Genomic DNA, 19,997 nt, shown 5'->3' with positions numbered 1-19,997 from the left:
ATTCACTAACTCCTTAAATATGTCATTCTTCAGGAAGAAACCTCAGCACTCAAAGCCTTTGCACATGTTAAAATTTCATGGAACATCTTCGATTAAAATGAGGCTTTTGGAACTGCCGCTGTTTATATGCAAAAAATGGTTATCATCATAAAAATCCCAGGAGGGGATAAGGAAAATGCAATAAAATTTCACACTGTTTAATGTTCATCACCCTCGGGTATCTAGTAGATTTCCACTAACTAAATGCGAATGTGAATTCCATTTGCTTTAGCAGCTGAATCTGCTTTATCAGCCAACTTTGCTTGTGCTGCTGCCCATGGAGAGTCTGTTCTGAGGATCTTCTTTAGAAACACCTCCCTATTTGTATAGACTTCTCTCTTTACTTAACCGAGCTGTATTTCTTCAAAGTAGTTTCTTTCCAGCGATGTGACTGAACATCATCTTGCTGGTTCATTAGATCAGCACCTTCCCTGCTTATCTGCACTGAAGTTGCTTTCTGAAAGGTCTGGGAAGGAAGCAGAGGAGCAGCTCCGTGCTTTGTGTTTCCTCTTCATCCCCGCTGGATTGCTAAAGCAGATCTATGTGTCGGGAAATCTAATATATGGCTCAGGGTCGTAAGCTGAATGTCTTTGACCTGATAAAATATGCTGCACGTCACTGCCTGCCACCCTTGCCCTCGTCTTGCGGAGAGTGCTAAGGTTTCAGTTTTAGTTTGTGGTCATCATTTAGAATCGCCCTTCCTGTGTCCCAGAGGGAAGAGTTCCCCCTGGAAGGGCACCCACCAGGCGTGCAGGCAGAGCTGGAATGTGCCCCTCCTGAAGGCCTGGCTCTGCTGGCGGCTGTCCTGCTGCTGCCTCCGTTTCCCCTTTGGAGGTGGTTGGCGCTGTGATGCCTGGAGCACAGCTCCCGCTGCAGCACCAGGGAATGGCCAATTTCCCCATCCCTACGTGGGTGCAGAGCTAACTGGTTTTGTCTCTTCTTGTTTATCTTTTGTTATCTGAAATTAAAGTGATTTTTCTTTCTGAGCTGGCTGGCTGCGTCTCAGACCTCTCTTTACTGTACTTTGGCACCGGGGTGACTGATACCGAGAGAAAACTTTGCTGTGTCTCTTCTAACAGTTCTTTTATGCCAATTTTTGGGCCTTGAGCATGTGTGGATTTTTTTTTCCCCTCTATTTGAGCCCTGAGTGTTCTGCTGAGAACTTTTTGTCTCCTATGTATCCATAGGTAATTACAGTGATCCTAATGCTAGGACTTCTTGCATGTTTATCATGTAAATAAATACTTAGATGAGCGTTTCCCTGGAAAATGAGATGTGAGAGTATGAAGGGCTTTGGGGATTTCAGAGTGGCTTTTTGTTTCATTCCAGTAGGGCTGCTGCATTGCCTGCTGGTTTTGAGAAATGAGAAATGTAAAAAGAGAATTCTTGAATCACTGTAAAGTATTATCCTGAACCTGGTTGTGTTTCTATATGGAAAGTATGAACGTTGTCCGTTTCGTAAGGTACTGAGTATTGCTCTTGGCCTGTTTCTCACAATTAAATATGGCATGGCAAGGATCTAAAAACAAATGCTTTTTGGTTTTTTTTTTAAACATCAGTTTCAATCTCTTCAAGAATTTTAATCTAAAGAGAAAACAATCCAAGGAATAAAGAGGTGAACCACACCAAGGGTGGAGAGTTTGACCCTAGGTCTGAACTAACTGCAGCCATGCATCTTGGCCTCTTCCTGATGCTTGCAGACCTCGGTGCCTTCCCTGCCTGCTGACAGCTGAGACCACAGCAGCTCTTGACACAGCGTTTTGCTTTTCCTCCCAGAAATTCTCTTTGGTTTCCTGTGTTGGTGGAGAAACACTGGGGATTAGCAGTGCTCCTGCCAGGTCTGAGAAGGACTATGGTTGTGAGCTGCACAGCTTTGAGACAGTTCAGTAAGAAATGCGCTTCAGATCATCTGATCTCCTTTCTGTCAGCTTATCTGTTTGGGAAAGGCTTTGCCCATTTTCAGAGAGAAGTTACTGTGCGTAGAGACAGGGATGTGGCAGCAGCAGCCTCACTGCTAGCCAGGCGAGAGGAAAAGTAAGGGATCATAGATGTGAAACAAAATATATTGCTTCCTTTTATGCCAGTTCTTCCACTTCTGAACAATATCACTCTGGTCAGATTAAAAAGATCTCAAATTCTTTTAATTGTTGTGGCTCAGAAACAGTTCTGGAAGCGCCTGCCCTGCTTAGCATGCTGCATTGCCATCCTTTGCTTTGCAGGCTTAATGTATCTTAAGTGGAAGCAAAGCGAAAACGGTTCTTGGGATGTTTGCACACGTCTGTGGATGAAGGCTATCAGCAGGAAGGTGATGTTTAAGTGCTGCTGTAGGCTTACAGGGAACACAGAATATGAAACACCGATTTCCCATTTCCTGAGCTGTGCTGTTATCCATAAATGCAATGTGTTGAGATACAAGTTTATGTCAGTGCGTATGTGCTCTTCAGAACCCTGTGCATGGCTGCAGCTGCTGTGTAGGGCGTGCTGAGCCACATGGCCCACCTGCAGCCCTGTGCTCGAGGGTGTGCTTTCTGCTTTCACAGGTCAGGTTCTGTCAAAGCATGGAATATCTAACAGCTGCCTTGCCATTTTGGAGTGGACCATAAGGAGACAGCTGAAAATATGGTGATGCCATGTATGAAAACCAGGCACAGATTACACATTCAACAGGTGGCCCAGGCATGAGCCCTGCATTTAACAAGTTTAACATACTTGAAGAGCTGCTGTGGCTGGATGAGCAATACAGTGCCTGCCTTGTACTGATTTGGACTGCAGCCGTGTCTGAGTTGGTCATGGGAGAGGCCTGCAGCATGCTCACTGTGCTCAGCCCACAGGAGTGTGGGAAAAGCCTGCTTTTGAGATATGACCTCCACCTGGAGATCAGAATGGGAACTGAGCCATTCAGCTCCACTTTGGAGGCAGACTCAGCTTTATGTTAACACAGTTGCAGTTTATGGGACCCAGAGGGGAGCAGGCAGGAAGCACAGAAGCTGCCTTTACAAATAAATTAAGTGTTCCTAAAGGCGAGGTGTTCACAGCTATTACAGCCCCGTATTTATGTGTAGCCCGCTTTTCCTTGCATTTACATTTAGATCTACTGCTATGCTATTAAATGTAATCAGTCGCTGTTTTGCCTTACTTTTTGGAGGCATTGAATTCTCGGATTGATTTCTGGAAATGCCGAGCTACCAGCAGAGCCTTGTACTTGGTTACACTCAGGTGTATCACAATTGTTTTGTTTAATCGATTCGCACTAAATCTGGTACAGAACCACACTGATTTCTCCTAATGAAACTGTCGCCCCTGCGAGTCTGGCACTTGGAATCCTCTCAGAAATCCCCATTTTCCCTGCTGAGGTCAGAGCTGTGCTGTGTGCAGCTTCCTTAATGTGCCATGGAGGATTCCTGGGACCGCTCGCTTGGGAAGGTGGTGCGAATGAGCGCAGTGAGGTGCTGTCAGATTGATGTCAGTGCTGAGGGTTCGGCAGGGAGCTGCGGGAAGGCGAGCAGTGCCTGTGGGGCGGCCGTATGGATCCGTTTGTTCCTCTTGCCGGGGCTCTCTCCTGGCAGAAAGATTTGTCTTGGGATGTCAGCGAAGGCAGACGCTGTTAATTAGCTTTACATAAATAGATTTGATGCTATTTAATATGACGGCTGACAGTGTTTTTAGAGTGGAATTAAAAGGAAGTGGAATAAATATTGGACATATCTTTGTACTCGGTGTTGTCTTCTTTTAACAACTTGTTGTAAGACCACATAGGGAGCTTATATATGTTTGTTCTGAGCAAATTGCCAGTGCTTTTCATAAGGAATAGAAAGCATTTTTAAAAGACAACCACTACAGAAAAGCAGAACTTGGGAACGTGCCAAGTTAGGCCATAAAAGCTGTGAAATTTATCTATGTCCCATATTTAAAATAAATGCTGAAGGCATAGTTGGATTTTATCTTCAGTTTTGGGTAAAGCTGGAGTGATTTCTCCTTTGTGCCCTCAGTTAAAGCTGTTTTATACTGTGTTATGGCTTTGGAGAACGTAGGTGCCAGGAGTAAGGTGTGTGCTGAACTGGCTCTAGTGAGGTGCCTGGAAAAATCCTTACATGTCACAGTGTACAATTTTTTCATGGAATAGTGCTATTTCCCAATCACAGAATTGTAGGGACTGGAAGGGACCTCTGCAGATCATCTAGTCCAACCCATCCTAAAGCAGGTTCCCTTGATACACCAAGATCCTGAAGAGGAGGGTATAAGCAGACTGGGAATTAATAGGCCCAGTCTTAATAGGAATAGGCCTTGCTTAATAGGAATTAAGCAAGAAGTATCAGGAAAGCAGTGATGAGATCAAGAAGGTTAGGCTTTGAGCTGACTTAATGCAGTAAAAAAACTGTATGAAATTGGTAACAGGCAAATGTGCTTATGGATTTTTCAAATAATTCTCGGGTTGTTGAATGCTATCAGTAAGTAATAGTTGGAGCTATTAAATCAATAATGTAAATGAATTCATGAATTCAAGTGAAATTGATTGACTGTTCATTAGATTGATTTAAGTGATTCCAAGTAGACTTCTCAATTTATGTTCATTTGGAGATATTTTAAATGCCATGATTAAAGATAGAATTGTAGAATCCTTAGTGTTGGAAGGGACCTTTAGAGGTCATCTAGTCCACCGCCCCTGCAGCACACAGGGACAGCACAGCTCCATCAGGTTGCCCAGGACCTGATCCAGCCTCACCTTGAAAGTCTTCAGGGATGGAGCATCAACCACATCAGTAGGCAACCTGTTCCCTTGGATCATTTTTGTGGCCCTCCTCTGGATGCGCTCCAATATCTCCATGCATCTCCTGTACTGAGGTCTCCCTGTGTGGGTGCAGTACTCCTGGTGAGGCCCCACCAGCACAGAGTAGAAGGGCAGGCTCATCTCCCTCAGTCTGCTGGCCGTGCTTTTTTGGATGCAGCCCAGGGTATGGTTGGCTTTCTGGGCTGTGAGGGCACATTGCTGGCTCATGTCCAGCTTCCCATCCACCAGCACCCCCAGGTACTGCAAGAAGTATTTGAACAACCAGCGATTGAAGTCCCAAGTTTTACGGACTAGCACCTTTCTGCCTTTATTGTCTTTCCAAAAATCCAATAAAATCTTAAACTGAAGATTTTCATCTCTTACATCAAGTTCTTCATCTTTCTTGGTTCATTCAAAGATATTCTTCTGATCTGTGTTCACATAACCATTCGCTCCCATAGGGGTTGTTAGGCTGTGCTGAAGCATGGGGACCAGAGTCCTCAAAGCAACTACATGAAGACAACTTACTGCAAGAAAAATGCCCTGGGATGCAAGTTGCTTTAATTCAAACCTTCAGGCACTAGTTAGAAGCCTTGAAGTACTTCCCATGTAAATAAGGTGGCAGTTTCTTATCACTTTTTAATGTTGAGTTTGATATGTATTACAGTCGGGCAAATCTGTTTTGCAGTACTTCTACACTTACCATACATTCATATTTTCTGCTTTCATGTTGCCAGATAGATGTTTGGAAGCTTGTTTATGAGCATGAGCTAGATTCTCCCATGCAATGTGTGGAGAAAAAAAAACAAAACAGTGGTTGGAAGCTAAACCATATTAAATTGGCCATTGAAAAGAAGTGGTGATAGAATGATGTTGGAAATGGGAGTCTGTCTCAAGCACTGCTGGAATGAACAGGTTTCTCTGAGACCTCCATTGATTGTATGCATAGGAAAAGCCCCACCAGAGAATACCAACATCAGAAAAGAAAATCCTTTAACCTGCAATTCTGCATGTGGGTGTTTCAGGGGCAGGAATTGTCTGAGTGTCCCCCAGCAGTGAGCTGCTGAGCTCTCGTTTGAGTTGCCACTCAGTTTTCCCCTTAGAGCTGTGGCTCTTCGTTGTGCCTCCAGTTTCACTGTATCACTGAGTATTGCTCCCCATCTCTCCTCCCCCCGCTCATTTTTCTCAAGGCATGTTGCTTGATACCCAACGTTAGGAATAATGAGAGAAGTGATTCATTATTAATAAGTTAACCTAGACTATATAGGCTTGACTTCTTCTGTCTGCCTCGGTGAGTTTGATGTGTACTTTCCTTCCAGAGAAAAAAGGAAAAGTAAATTCTGCTCAGAATAGCCCTGGGCTTCTCTTTATGAAATGCGTGCTTCTGTGTAAGTGGGCTGATGGTAAATTGGAAGTATTTCATTGCTGCTGATGGCAAAGTGATGCTTCATACTTCAATGGAGATTCCCAAACTCTGTCAGTCCTCTGCTTCTTGCAGCCAGCGTGGTTCGGAAGATGAAGACTAAGAGTAGGGGGAAAGGAAAGATGTTTAAAAAAGAAAAAGTAGTCATTCTTAGCCTAGAGGATGGGGTACACTTGTGTTTCTCCAGTGCGTTCCCATACCTCCAGTGTACTGTGCATTTGCTTTGCACATTTCCTTTCTCAAAACTCTTAGGGTTATCCTGTTGCTTCAAAATCCTTATGTGGTGTTTCTTTGGCATTGATTGCGGGGTGGACCTCAGACAAGAATATTCTGCTTGATTTCTGGCAACTGGTGTGGCTGGAAGGATTATTAGTAGCCACTATTGCGTCTTCAAACTGTTATTCCTGCGGTGTCTGTCCTGTGCATGAGTATGGCCGGGGCTCATGGCGTTATCGTGATGGGTCTTTCCTTCTTGACAGAGGAAAGTTGGGCCAGCAGTGCCGTGTTCTGCACTCCTGTGGAGGAACATGGCGTTCCTCTGGCTGTGGTGAGGAAGGGCTGTTTGCGGAGGAGATTTGCTCAGTACCTTGCTGTGCTGTGTAAGCAAAGAGTCCTTCTATCAATTCATACAGGAACTAACCCTGCCTTTTTAAAGGTCATTTCTGTCTCAGTCAGCTTTTAAAGTTCAAGAGGAAATAAACTGCTTAGAGTTGGCATTTTTCAAGTCAAGTGTCAACTTTCCAAGCCCCCAAGCCAGGGGATGTGGAGGAAGGAGAGATTAATAAGGGAGCTGCTTGCCTGTTACAGTGATTGTGCAGAAACCTTCCCTTTTTTCTTTCTTCTTTATGGGGCTTTGGAATGAAATGGAACATTGTTGAAATATCTCACTTTCTCCTTTTCACTTTGCAATGCAAAAGTATCCAAAGCTCTTTAGAAGTGCTTCTTTTCCACTGACAGCAAGAGGAGAGTTTGTCAGCTCTGGTGAAGTAGGACACAAGAAATGTTTTATGACAATGCCAATACCTAAAAGCTCTTTTAACCACAGAATCTTATTATCCGGTGAGAATAAAATGCGCTTTCAGAAAGTAGCTGAGGTCTCCAAGCAGGTGTTTGCCCTTAACTGCATTGACGCCTTTTCCCATGCAGGGGATGGTGGATCAATAAGGAAATAAACAGGACGGATAAGCTTTATTAACCAGGTAGGGTAAGGCAACAGGGAAGATGATAACGGAAGGCAGGTGGCAGGCGAAGGGCGTGCTGAGCATGGGCAATGTGCTGGCTGCCAAGTGCCTGCGCTGAATGTGGGCCATGAAGGTCCTGGTGCTGTGCGTTGCGGTGTTGGGTGGCTCCAGACAAGCAAAATACAGAAAAACACCACCAAAAGAACCCCACAGTACCATTTCTTAAAGTGCCAGGGCAATCAGCCTTACCGAATATCTCTTTGTTTTTCGGTTCTCTGTTCTTAACCTTCTTAGTTTGGCTGGTACAGCTACAGATGAATGTAGGAGCACTGTGCTCTGTGTGCCCATCGTGTGGTTGGAGATGGTGGTGATGGTGCATAACGGGTTGTGTTTCCAAATAGGATATTTTAAATACAGGTGGCCACAATGCAAAACCTCACATGGTGTTATTTTTTTATTCCTGTTGGGTTTTTATATCATTTCTTGCTTACTTTTCCTTAAAAAAGAGCTCTTTGGAAAATTTGGATCTCTGAAAGTTTTTTCTTGGTAAAGATCCCATGCAGATCTCATCCTGCTTTGGGCACAGCTCTGTGCCTGCCCTCTAGGGGAGCTGGTGGCTGTTGTGCGGGGTGGAAGCAGAACAGTTCCCTTCAGAAACATGCTGCCATTCCAACGGCTGACAACACCTCAACACAAATATATTCCAATAGAATAGACATATACAGCCCTAATTCTTTGGTACAAGGAGATTTTGGCTATTCTCGAATAGTGTTTCTAATGGGAAGCTTGCGGCAGCACAAACTGGTGGACTGCTTGCTGCCATAGCCAAGAGCTGGCATGCTGCATCTGTGAGAAAAGACATTCTTTTTTTCAGCTACTAATTTATAGTTTGGAAATTGAATATGACTCATGTATGAGAGAGATGAGATGACTGCATACTCACCCAAGAAAATTCAATAAAAAAAGCACACCAGAGTAAAATTTGAGCTAGATGAGATCTGCTGGTGTGCATTCAGAGTAAGCAGCCCCCTCCCACCTCCCTTATCCAGATTGGCAATCAGAGCCAAGATCAGCCTGAACCAATGCTAAGAGCTTTGGAGAAGTCAAATAAAAGAGCAAATGAAGAGTGATACTTCTCATATTTTTCCTCAGTTCAAAGCTTAAGGATTTCTTGAGGCAAAGGTGATATCTTTTTGTAGCTAATAGCCCATGATGAATTTCTGTCCGTTAATTTGTTTAGCTCTCCTACTGAAAGAGGCAGTGAACAATAGCTCCTTGTTCACCTCCTGCCACTCATGATTTTGCAGACTCATGATTGTTTTCATTCCTTGCAGACAGCTGTAGCAGAGTATAGTGCAATTGAATATCTGATTTTCTGCATCAAATCAGTTTTTCATAGTTGTGGGGAACAGGACTGAGTGGTGTCTGACAGGGACATGAGAGCTTGGGCAGTAAAGATTTATTGGGTCTGGTCATCGTTATTCTACATTCGATGGAGAGGGGAGGAATGATATCAGTATGAAGTGAGTATTAAAAGGCTTCTTCCTCCACATCCTAGGAGAGAGCAAGAAAGAGCATTGGGGCAACCACAGCACCCCAAAGTGTTCCCTGCGCACTTCCCCAGGGAACCAAGGCAGCCTGGCACCCACACAGTGTTGGTGCAAGCTGAGTCCATGGCTGCTGTGTGAGTTCAGCAGTGATGTTTGGCTTGGAAAGGAGGTGACTTCTACTGCCTTTGAGTACAGCTCCAGTGCTTCAGATTCAGGTGCTGAGGTGTGAGCTGTGGCAAACCCTGCAGCTGACATGTGGATTGCCTGTGTACTGGCTGGTCAGAACTGTGCTATTCTGACCAATGGACTTGTTCACGTCTGAATGCTCAGATCTGTTTGCAGTCCACTAAAGGCACGTAAGCCAAGCACAGAATGCATGTGTCTTACACATGCTGAAGCTGTAAGACAGTGATGAGCGTCTGCGTTGTCTTAGGGGTCAGTTGAGTCACAGAAGTGATGCTTCTGTGTTCTTTAATTGATAACTGTTGTTTTATGAGTGAGACAAAACCAAAGCAATCTGGTTGCTGTGTCTTTAAATATATTTCCCTGTAACAGATTCACCCCCAAAAAAGAAATCTGACCTTTATGCTCATCTAGTGATTTTGAAACATGGAACTGCCATATAAAGACTATTTATTTGTCCACCTGACTGGTTTCTGTATAAAGTATTCATTGCAAAGAGATTGCATAGCGTGTAGCATTGTTTTATTAAACATTTAAAAATATTGGTGCAGGAGAATTGATGCAACCGAGCTCTAAATTTAGTCATTTTGACACTTCTTTCCACAGTGACAGCTTTATTCCTGTTGCCTTATATTGGCATGAAGGTTCTTTGAGTTAATTTGGGGGGAGGAAATTGGAGGGAAGATGCCTCTGTGCCTTGCAGATAGGATGTAGCAGTGTCACGTTTCGTGGAAGTTTCACATAGGGCATCTCTGGGTGGCAGTAGGGAAAAGCCATGGAAAGCTTTAGGATTAAGGATACAGGATATCCTCAATCAGTGGAAAATAGCTGCGTGGAAGACAGCATCAGGGCTGCAAGGCGGAGCTCTCAGGAGATGTCAGAGTTGGTTGCACAGCACGTCTTTGTCTTGCTTCCTGTGAATGTGGCCTCCTGTTTCACTTGGCAGAGGTGGTGGATTGCGTTGACTTAATGTATGGATATCTGTGAATTTCTACAGGAGAAAAATATTGATTTTGTTATTTCTTAGGAGAGCCCTGTTACACCAGATGTGAACCAAGGAGAAAGCGTAGCCTTATTCTTGGGATCCCGTTGTGGGATATTTAGAACTCGTCCTTTAGAAGCAGTTATTATAAAAACCAGGATTTTGTATGTTATGAATGACTGCTGTTGATTTCAGCAGTGCTGTCAGTGCCTTTCATGAGCCCAAAGTTAGGAATGACCTAAGGACCAAGCCCTGAGGACTACCTCTGACAAGCCTGTGGCATCAGATAGGAGCTCTGGCATAGGTGAGGACAGGAATCATTTCTGGGGGAGAGACTTTCAGTTGCCTTCATGTGAGATCATTCACTTCAAGCAATTTCTGTTCTTCATCAATCTTCCAAATTCTTCAGCAAATGGGGCAGAGGCCCTGCAGAAAGGAGATGCAGTTTGCAGTGAATCCTGGTTTGTTGGTTGAGCATGGCAGAACAGATCCACCCAGGGACACGGCGCCTCTTGTTCTGAGTCGTGATTACAGGTCATGTTATTTGGGCATGGGACTTTTAAGACCTTTGCAGTATTAATATGCATCCAGTATACTTTTAATAATCGTCAGGCTTTTCTAATGCTCTACTTAGGGTAGCTTGTATCGTGTTAGACTGCTTTGATGCAAGCTGAGTCAAAGCGGGTGGGAGGCAGATAGGAGATAAAGCTCCATTGGTGTGTGTGGGAAGGAGAGGCCAAGAGCAGTGCTGTGCCAGAGCAGTTGTTAGGGGCAGCTGAGTGGTTTCTCAGCCCTTCCTTTCCTTTTATCTGCACTGATGTCCCATGGGTGTGTGCCAGGGGTAATTCTTAATTCTCTAGGTCTATTTGTTGTCAACAAGTATCCATTACGAATTCCCTTGTGAGTTCCCAGTGAAAGCCTGGACAGGTTTTCACTGCCAAAAGCGTGCTGCTGAAAGGCTGAGCCACAGATTGGAATTCTAATGAGGCCTATGCTGGGGTCCAGCACTGGGTTGCTCTGCGAGAAATACTGCCAAAAATTTTGCCTTCTGTAAGTTCATGCAGTTATTCTGAAATTCACGTGAACAAAAACAAGCGTGTCCGAACAGTAATACACTCTGCTCATTTCACTGTGGGGTATGGTAATGCACACTGGAAATGAGCTCTCATTGGAAAAGGTCATTGGAAACATCTGTAGAAGCTTCCCAAAGCTGTAATGAGTCATGAGTGTGAGGTCTCGCTTGTTATATTGCAATGGAGAGTTTAATTTTTTGTTTTTCTCATCTAAACACTTTGATCCTCTTTATTTATTAAGATAAGCTATTATCTAACTGTCAAGAGCCTGGAATTCCGGCATTTTTGTTTGCTGACAAGTTTGCTCAGCACAGCCTTTCTCCAACTCACTTCATTCCCTGCTTCAAGCAAATTTCCCTTTTTTCACTCCTCTCTATTAATCCTTTTCCTTTGTCGTTTACAGCTCTCATGCTGCCTGTTCCCAAATGACTCTTCTCTCACAGGAAGGGTTGGTTTGGCTGTAGAGCAGCCACCTGAAGTATTCGTAGCCACTCTTGCTGTCTGTGCCATGTTTCTGCTCTTCGTGCCCAGGCTGCAGAGTCAAGCCCACAGCTTGACAGCTCAATGGGATGGAGGATCCTCCCCGGATTAGAGTACTCATGGGAAGATCTTTACAACGCACACAATACTGAGTTGGATTGAGCAGATAACTGTGCAGTACACTCACCTTGCTTTTGATGGTGCAAGAAATCGGAATCCTTCAGGCAATTATAGCTGGGGGTGAGCGGGGCTGGTGTAGAAGCACGGGGACCAATGTGTTGTCTGAGTAGGGAAGAGGAAGCAGGAAAAAATTGGTACAAAAACTGTGAGAAGTTTTCTTCATCATATTTAGGCATAGATGTGAGCTCATCCAGCCCACAAATGATTATAGATTGGTAACTGATGGGGCCAACTGCATTATTCATTATGGTTTGGATTGAAATGAAATCATGGAGGGCAATTTTCTGTCTCACTCTCCAAGGTCAAATGAGAGTATTTATTATTCCCTCTCTGTTTATCTGTGAATGCAAATTGAATTTGGTGATTCAAATTGATGAAATGTTAGAAATATAAAACTCATCAGAGCTGACAGGAAGAGAAATTACTGGGTAGAGCTGGCCAGTGACTTCACCATCCCATGTACAGGCCTCTCCTTTGATTAGTAATTATTTCAATCTTTGGGTTTTCTCATTCCCTGTTTTGTTTCAGTTGTTGTGATTTTTGTTTTCAAAGAAAAAAAGTGCAGTAGGACTTCAAAGCATGTAGAATCTGAATTAGATGATGTAAATAAAGCCAGCTGCGGAGAGGATGCTTGGATCCTGGCTGGAGGAAAGGTTGTTTCAATATTCTTCCTTGGTGCTTTTGTTTTTCCTCTCTTCCCCAGCAGTTTCCTTTCTCCAGTAGTTTTCTGCCTTGCATTCCTTGTCTTGCAGGGGCTGCTCTGGCTGTTCCTAGCAAGATTATGGTCTGCTGGGGAAGGGAATGGACGCTGCTGTTGTTTGGTGCTTGGCCTATTGCCCATGGGCTGACCTTCAGCACCAGCTGGACCTGCCATGAGAGTGAAAAGTAGAACCTGCGGAAGGATCAAACGAGCACAGCTCTCCTGTTGAAGTAATCAGAATGTAGCTGTTCTGCTCACAGCTCACTGCAGTTCAGACAATTCAGTGAATCTTGGCTCGGTTGGATATATCAGCCTGCTGTCGTAAGGCGTTGCTGTAGCATGTTCCCAGTTCTCTGCAGTGAACTTCTTAAACTTGTAAGGTGGGGATTATTCTTATCTCAGAGTAGGAGTGGAAAATCCTTATCAGTGAATGCTCTTTAAAAACAGGCAGTCTGTAATTGCCAAATGCCATATACAAAATCATGATCCAGAGATGGATGACACGCACGATGTGCTAATAGTTGTAGAGAACTGTTGGTTTTCTAGCTTCTGCTTTAATTGCTTCCACATCATTAAGGATACTCGGTATGTATTCCTCTACCAGGCACTGCAAACAGAAGAGTAAGTTTGGGTCAGGATGCAAATGTTGATTCATAACAAGAGCAGTGAGTATTTAGATGTAGCAAAAGCCCTTAATAGATCTGTGTACGTAAGCTGCTATAAATCACTTTGTCTATTCAGCTATCAGTTTTTTTCCTGTACCCAGTTCTACAGAAGATGGCAACATTATCAAGTTTCTAAGCACCCAACAGGCAGCGTGGGTTCAGTGGTTTTTAAATATCAGTAAAAGCTGTATTTACCAAATGAATGTCATTAACAAAAGCTTTGGCCTTATGAACACTTGAGGTTTAGAGGCTTGGAAAAAGGGCAGTAATGCCTGTAGTTATCTCACCCTTGAAAGATTTTAGTTTCCAGAAATCAATGATGTATGTATTTGGCAAACTATTCATTTTTCAGCTTAAGATCAAAACAAGCCAGAGAAGTCTCTCATTCATTGTTAAATTAAGGCATTGCTTTCATTCTCATCTTGATGGTGGATGTAGAAAGCGTGTTTATTAGCATGATAGTAAATCCCACACTGAGGGCTTGATTAAATCCTCCCAAGGTGAGGCTGAGCTGTGGCAGCAGAGCTGTGGGGATGCTGTGCTGTGTGTGCCCACCTGGCTGTGGAGGGAGAGGGCCCTGATGTGTCCTCTGAGTCAGTCCGACCTCCTGACAGTCCATTAAAGCGATCGTGGTGCTGCCAGGACATAAAATTGGTCTTATTTCTGTTCTGTAGCTTCACTTTGAAGGAACTGAAGTTCTGAGCCTGATATTTATGCTGCTGGTTGGGGAGTAAAATTAAATACTGCCTCAGTGATAAAACGTGCTGTCAGTGTACCAATAAAGCTCCCAACATCTGCCCGCTCCTCACTCATTTCATCTCTCCACACAAGAGAAATAATTCTTTGTGTTGTTCCCTCATTGTAATTACATTCTGGCCCAGGACGTGTAGGTAGAGCAGCAGTGTGACGTAGCAGCTGCTTATTTTTGAGTGATTTTTGATTCATAGAAGCCCAATGAGGGTGAGATGCATAAAGATCTCTGAGAAGGCACAAAGTAGGAGCCAAGAGAAAGTTTGCAGGTGTTTGCTGAAGACTTGGGAAAAATACTTACCAAAAACAAAGCTGTTCCCTTACTGACTCTCTGTAGATTCTGTTCCCTGTAGTATTTTCTGTAGCAGTATTTCATATGGCTCTTTCTTCTTAACGTTTTCCTTTTTTACCTGCCTTTCGTTTGTTAATTGGCAGCTCCATTCTGCAGCAGTCCCCATCTTTTCAGCAACATCATACGGTGGATTTATTTTGCCCTTTTTAATGTAAGATGAAAAGCTTTGTATTTTGCCTGACCCCCACCTTTTATTTCCTATGTTCTATGTAGGTGTGACTGTTTGCCCATGTCTGCCACATATCTCTGGGCTCTCCACCACCATAGGAGAGGCGGAGGCTGTAGGGGAGGTTGGTGCTGAGGATGGAGGCTGAGGGCGTCTCCTCCAGGGAGGCCATGGGGACACTGTTCTGCTTCTTGCTGGGCAACAGGAAGGCACGTGGAGTTACCCTCTTGCTATCTGTGCCTTCACGTTGGTTTTGGAAACTTGAGGAGAACTGGAATGAAAAATAACATTTTTAATCCATCCCTCTGTTTCTCAGTTGCCAGTGTGGTGTATGACTTTGTGTGCCGTCTGTAAATGCGTGGGTATGTAGAGAAGGATGCAAGTTGTCAGGCCTCAGATATTGGTACAGAGCGATCTCCCTTCCTCTTCTTTTGCCTCATTAGCTTGTGCACTGAGCTTTTTATTTTGTTCTGTGTGGTGATGCTGGTAGCTGCAGTGTGACTGTTACACACGTGCAGCAGCACTGTCGTTGTTTTCCACCTGTGCTCCTCCACCGTTCTTCCCATCCACACTCCAATCCCCAGCACATTCTCTTTGGTGCCCTCCTCCTCTCTGGCACTTGTCCCTGCTAGGTGCACAGAGCTGTGCTCTTCCTCAGCTGCGCTGTGACCAGGTACTGTTCCTCTTCCAGCTGTCCCTGTGCTGCTGCACATAGATATCTGCCTTTCCTCTCAGGCTGACAAACGGACGGCTTGTGGCATCCCCTCTGCTTTCCCTGTTGTTTTCAGAGTGCTGTGTGGTGGTGAGTTGGCTACTGAGAGGATGGAGTGGTTCGAGTAACGTTCCACGTATCACTGGAGCTGGGGGAAGCTGAGAGCTGCTCTTGTAATTTTTTTTGAGGCAAATTATTAAAATGTATCTTACGGCTTCAGTATTCACTGCCTGCTGTCATTGTTCTCAGTCTTTCAAAGAACATTCTGGAAAATGAAGTTTTATCATTAAGATTACATTAAAGCGGATTACAGAAGGGAAAAACAAAATATGAAGAGTCTCAAGAGCTCGGAACAGAACGATGCTGGCATCTCATTCACTAGGGTATGGAGCAAGGAACATTAACGGGCTGATAAACAGAAATGACTTTTTCTCCTTACGGCTTAAAAGGTTTACTTTGAACTGGCAGAGGCTTTAAAAAATGCCAGTTCTCTGTGCTTACATTGAATGGGGGACTTGGAGCTCATTTTTTGTTTTTCTAAACGTTTGGTTTGAGCAAGCATTTGCTTTTGAAAAGCCATAGGTGTCACTGGTGTGGAGGAGAAGTGCCCACCTCTGACTGGAGTGGTACTTACTGCTGCTGGGCGCCGGCATTCCAATCCTGCTTTGTGGCACTAAGGAACAGAACTTTCCTTTTGGAGTTTGCTTTTCCTAGAGGTGGGTTTTGTCGTATTTGGTGCAGTTTCTGGAAGGATTATCAATCTGTCCCAGGAGAGGAAGAAAGGATCTCAATAATCTGCTTTGGCATGGTGCGAAGAGTTGTAAGGAAGCTGAATTTCACACTTCTCATATTAAGGAAACCGGTGGTAGCAGAGTCAGTTCAGAGAGTGTAGGTATTGCTGCTTTCAGACATCTCTGGCATTTAAATTCTATCTACATTAACATCATATTTAGCTCAGTCTGAAATATAAGCAGAAGATGGTGTTCTTTCCATAGAACATAGCTATAGCTAGCTTCCATTGCCATAGCTGAGGAAATGGCCCATTTGTTTCCCTTTGCTTAACTTTCCTTGTGTATTTAAGCAGTTCTTTTCCAAGCCAGTTTGAGAGGAACGTCAGTGAAGGCCTGAGCTCTCTGTGAGGTCTGAGTTTCAAACAGTATTTGCTATTTCCTGAAGGAAACCCATCGTATGTCTCCCTCTTCTTTCCGAATGTCAGCGTGGTGTTAACCCATCAGATTGCTCAGTATGATAGAAGATGGTAACTTTAACTTCTGTGTGTTACTGCCTAAGCTACTTGTATGTGTGTGTGACGTTTGGCATCTTAATTCTACCACATTGTTTTATCTGATATACACAATATGAGGACTCAATCTCTTTGTCATCCTTAGATTTTGACTGCTCAGAAACTTTTAAATACAGATTTATTCTATAGAATATGTCAACAATTAATTATCTGTTAGCCCATGGAATTCTTGCACTGTTTAACAAGAACAAGGCTGGTATTTCCACTGAGCATCCTCAAGACTGAACTTGAAGTGTCAGCTGAGCTGTGATGGATAAGGAGCATCCAGTGCAAGGCTGCTGTTGCCTCGTGTTCCATCACCGTAGATAATGTTTGTGGGCACAGATTCCCTTTTTAATTGACCAATTAAAACAGAACCAGGGATGTAATGGTACCCTGCTAATTAAATTATCCATTTTCAAAAGCAGATTTAGCTTTGTTAAACTTTCCCACCAGAATACAACAAGGAAGAGTCGATTTCATAGTCCCTGGTTGTTAAATTGGTTTCTGAATGGTTCCAAATTGAACTGGAGTCTTGCGCGTTTTCCTTATTCACCTGGTGTTTTAATATGCACGTTTGTCTTCAAGGAGAGGAATTTTGAGGTTGCAGAATAGCCTCTTGGGGATTTTAGTGAATTCCTGCATAAATTTCCCCAGTACAATTCAATGACCTGGCAGTGCAGGATGTACTTAATTTAAGCTGAGAGTCTTTTAAGGCAGCGTTCTCTTTGAGATTTATCTAAGCAGTGCTTTAAAATGATGGGGAGCCAAGCTCTTCTGGTTTAATTGAGAGTCATGTCCACATTGCAAACTGAGTGCTAACTGCCTTAGAAGACATTTATCTTTCAACGTAGGTTGCTGGAAAGAGCGAGTGCAGGTGGTGGCTATAATTGCAAGATGAATATTATTTTTCTCTAAAAGCAGATCATACTAAACCTCCATTTTGCTCTTACTTTGTTAGCAGAGGGGAAAAACAAAAGGAAAAGATGCAGTAGGAACCAAGATCTTGTGTTGTTTGTTGAAGATGAGCTGTCTTCTCAAACTGATTTTGAAATAGATACGCAATTACTCAAATGCCTTGTATATGTGAGGTTCCAGTAATCCCTTATGCTGAACAAGAGGCCGATACTGGCATGGTTCTCTCCTATCTTTTTCTGAGAAGAGTTGATAAGGAGGCTGCAGCTACTCACAATTCCAACAGTGCAGCTGTGACACGACATGGCAGCAGCCCTGGTGTCCTGCTGCTGTGTGCTACTTCTCTCTGGCCTTTCTGGTCTCTCTGATTAAGAGGCAGAGGTCAGAATTTCACAAGCCTGTGTTATCTTCCCTAGTGCCCGAATAATGGAGAAGGCCCGGCAGCAGCTGCAGGAGGAAATTCTACAGATCCAGAGCCAGCTCCTGGATGAGAAGAAGAAGCGTGAGCAGCACGAGGCCCTGGTCAGGCGGCTGCAGAAACGTGTGCTGCTGCTCACCAAGGTGAGGGTCCGGATGCTGTCTGTAGACGTGTGTCCTTATTCTCTGCTCCATGTGTTTCTTCTGTGTTCGCTCCAGTACTGCTAAGTTTCTCTGGGGGCTTTGCGTAGCAGATGCTGTAAAAGTGACATGAAACTTGTATTCAGGGCTGCAATGGGATAGAGGTATGAGTACATTGTAAGGCTTTGTTAGTGTGCTCCTCCATCTGGGCTCCTGCTCCGTTGGCAATCTGTGGCTTAGTCTCAGGCATGACATTTGTGAGAGGGCAGGGAATTGAATCATGTTGTCTCCAGAGTGTTTTGAGCCACTGAGGGGAATTTATAAAGGCTTTCGCTGCCTCACCTCCTTCCCTAAAGAGAACGAAATGACTGCACCTTGTCAACTGTTCCTGTGGAAAAACAATTTACAGAGTAAGAGAATCGCCTTCCTCTAACGCTGAAAGTCTGTTCAGATATAATGGCAGGCACTAGACCAGTAAATTGAAAATACATTTTAAGATTCTTTCTATAGGATATTTCAAAAAGTCTGCATTATCCCATATCGAGTGTGCTTCCCTGATGAAATTCTATACAATAATTTTCAAGTCTGTAGAGCATTGAAAAACATAATATTAAATTCCAAGGGAGCTCTTTCCCCAAAGGGAATAATAATTCTTTCTAGTAAGAATGATATGGACTTCACTTTCAATAATATTCCTTACAAAACTTCACTCATCTAAAGCAATCTGCCTGATATCATCAAACTGCTCACGTCGGTAAGCTAACGTGTGTGCATAAGGTCAGACTGGAGAAGTTGGGGTGAGAGAAGAAGCCAGACACGTCGTCATGCACGGGGAGGAAGGTGCTGCTGTGGGAGTGTCTGAGCAAGCAGGAAAGGAGCTCGTCTGTTGGTACTGCTTTAGGCTTTTATTTTCCATGTCGAGTAAAGCACTTTGTTTGGTTTTGTTTGCTCTGCACTCGGTTCTGTTTAATTCTGTGTTGGTGTTGAGCCAAGGAGTCTGTAGTCGATGGTGAGCAGGGCCTCTAGGAGCAGGAACAACTGTTTGGCAGGAGGATATTTTTTCACCACTTGTGACTGCAGAATTTGGTGTCGTGAAGAGCCTTGTAAGCGAGAAGAGGGCAGCAGTTTTTGCCTTTGCACTGAGGGAGGCATTGCAGTCAGGGTGGTTGGGCAAAACCTCAGTGGAAATAGAAAAGGCATTTCAGCTCAGCAGCAGCCGGCCCTCCGTGTTGTCCTACTTTGATAGTGGTGTGGCTGGTTGTGGCACAGGGGAATGCTGTACCTGATAAAAAGCCTTTCCAGCCTTCTCAGCTGTGCAGTGTGGCACTGGGCTGCTCAGCTCTAAAGGGAGTTTCTCAGATGGCTTCTGAACTATCCCCTTTGTTAACTTATTTCCAGTAATCAGCAGAAATCTGTTTTCTCAATGAACACAGAATAACTTTGCTATCATTACTGCTTTAATTACCGGACAAAAACACGACAATACTTTGTCACGTAATGGATCGGACTCTAATATGGTACAACAGAGTCCTTAATTTGTTTGCTATCCCCTTCACTCCCCTTGTGGGGAGACATAGAGGAAAAGTTGGAAGTGCCCTTGATCAGACCACAGCAAATAAACTCGTATTTTGTCAGTGAAAGTTTTCAGTATGCCGAGTGATTCCTCCGCTGCCCTGCTTTAAAGGAATAAAGACTTTGCTGTTCTCTGAAAATTTATATTCCACCCAGGGAATGCTCGGAGTCCTTTGTGAAGCAGTACGTGCATTCTGCTACTTGGGCAATCTCCTCTTGGCGCTGCTTCTCCCACTGGTTGCTCTCATGCAAAATCAGACGAAGGAATTTCATTTAATTAAAAAAGTACGATATTGTGATTTAAAAATGAGATTGAGCAAATATACTGCCTGTTAAAAATAATTATTTAACATTGAAAGCATATCACCTAGAATGGTATTTAATCATCTAATTAGTGGCATCAGTAGTACAGTGTGCTTCTGTCTATGTAAATTGAGAACAGAAAAGATGAGCTCTCTCTATTGAG

General features: G+C 43.9%; 1 protein-coding gene across 5 annotated transcripts in view; it reads left to right on the top strand.

The window, feature by feature from the left end:
- Positions 1-19,997, top strand: part of MAD1L1 (MAD1 mitotic arrest deficient like 1) — a 320,017-nt gene that overhangs the window by 74,576 nt on the left and 225,444 nt on the right. For all 5 annotated transcript variants that reach the window (XM_040647851.2, XM_004945136.5, XM_040647852.2 and 2 more), the window contains one exon: positions 17,818-17,962. In XM_040647851.2, coding sequence (XP_040503785.1) covers positions 17,818-17,962 — 145 coding nt within the window. The remainder of the gene's footprint in view (positions 1-17,817; positions 17,963-19,997) is intronic.

Source organism: Gallus gallus, chromosome 14, assembly GCF_016699485.2.
Source record: "Gallus gallus isolate bGalGal1 chromosome 14, bGalGal1.mat.broiler.GRCg7b, whole genome shotgun sequence".
NCBI lineage: Eukaryota > Metazoa > Chordata > Aves > Galliformes > Phasianidae > Gallus > Gallus gallus.
Note: the sequence above shows the minus strand (reverse complement) of the source record. Positions and strands in the feature narration are given on the sequence as shown.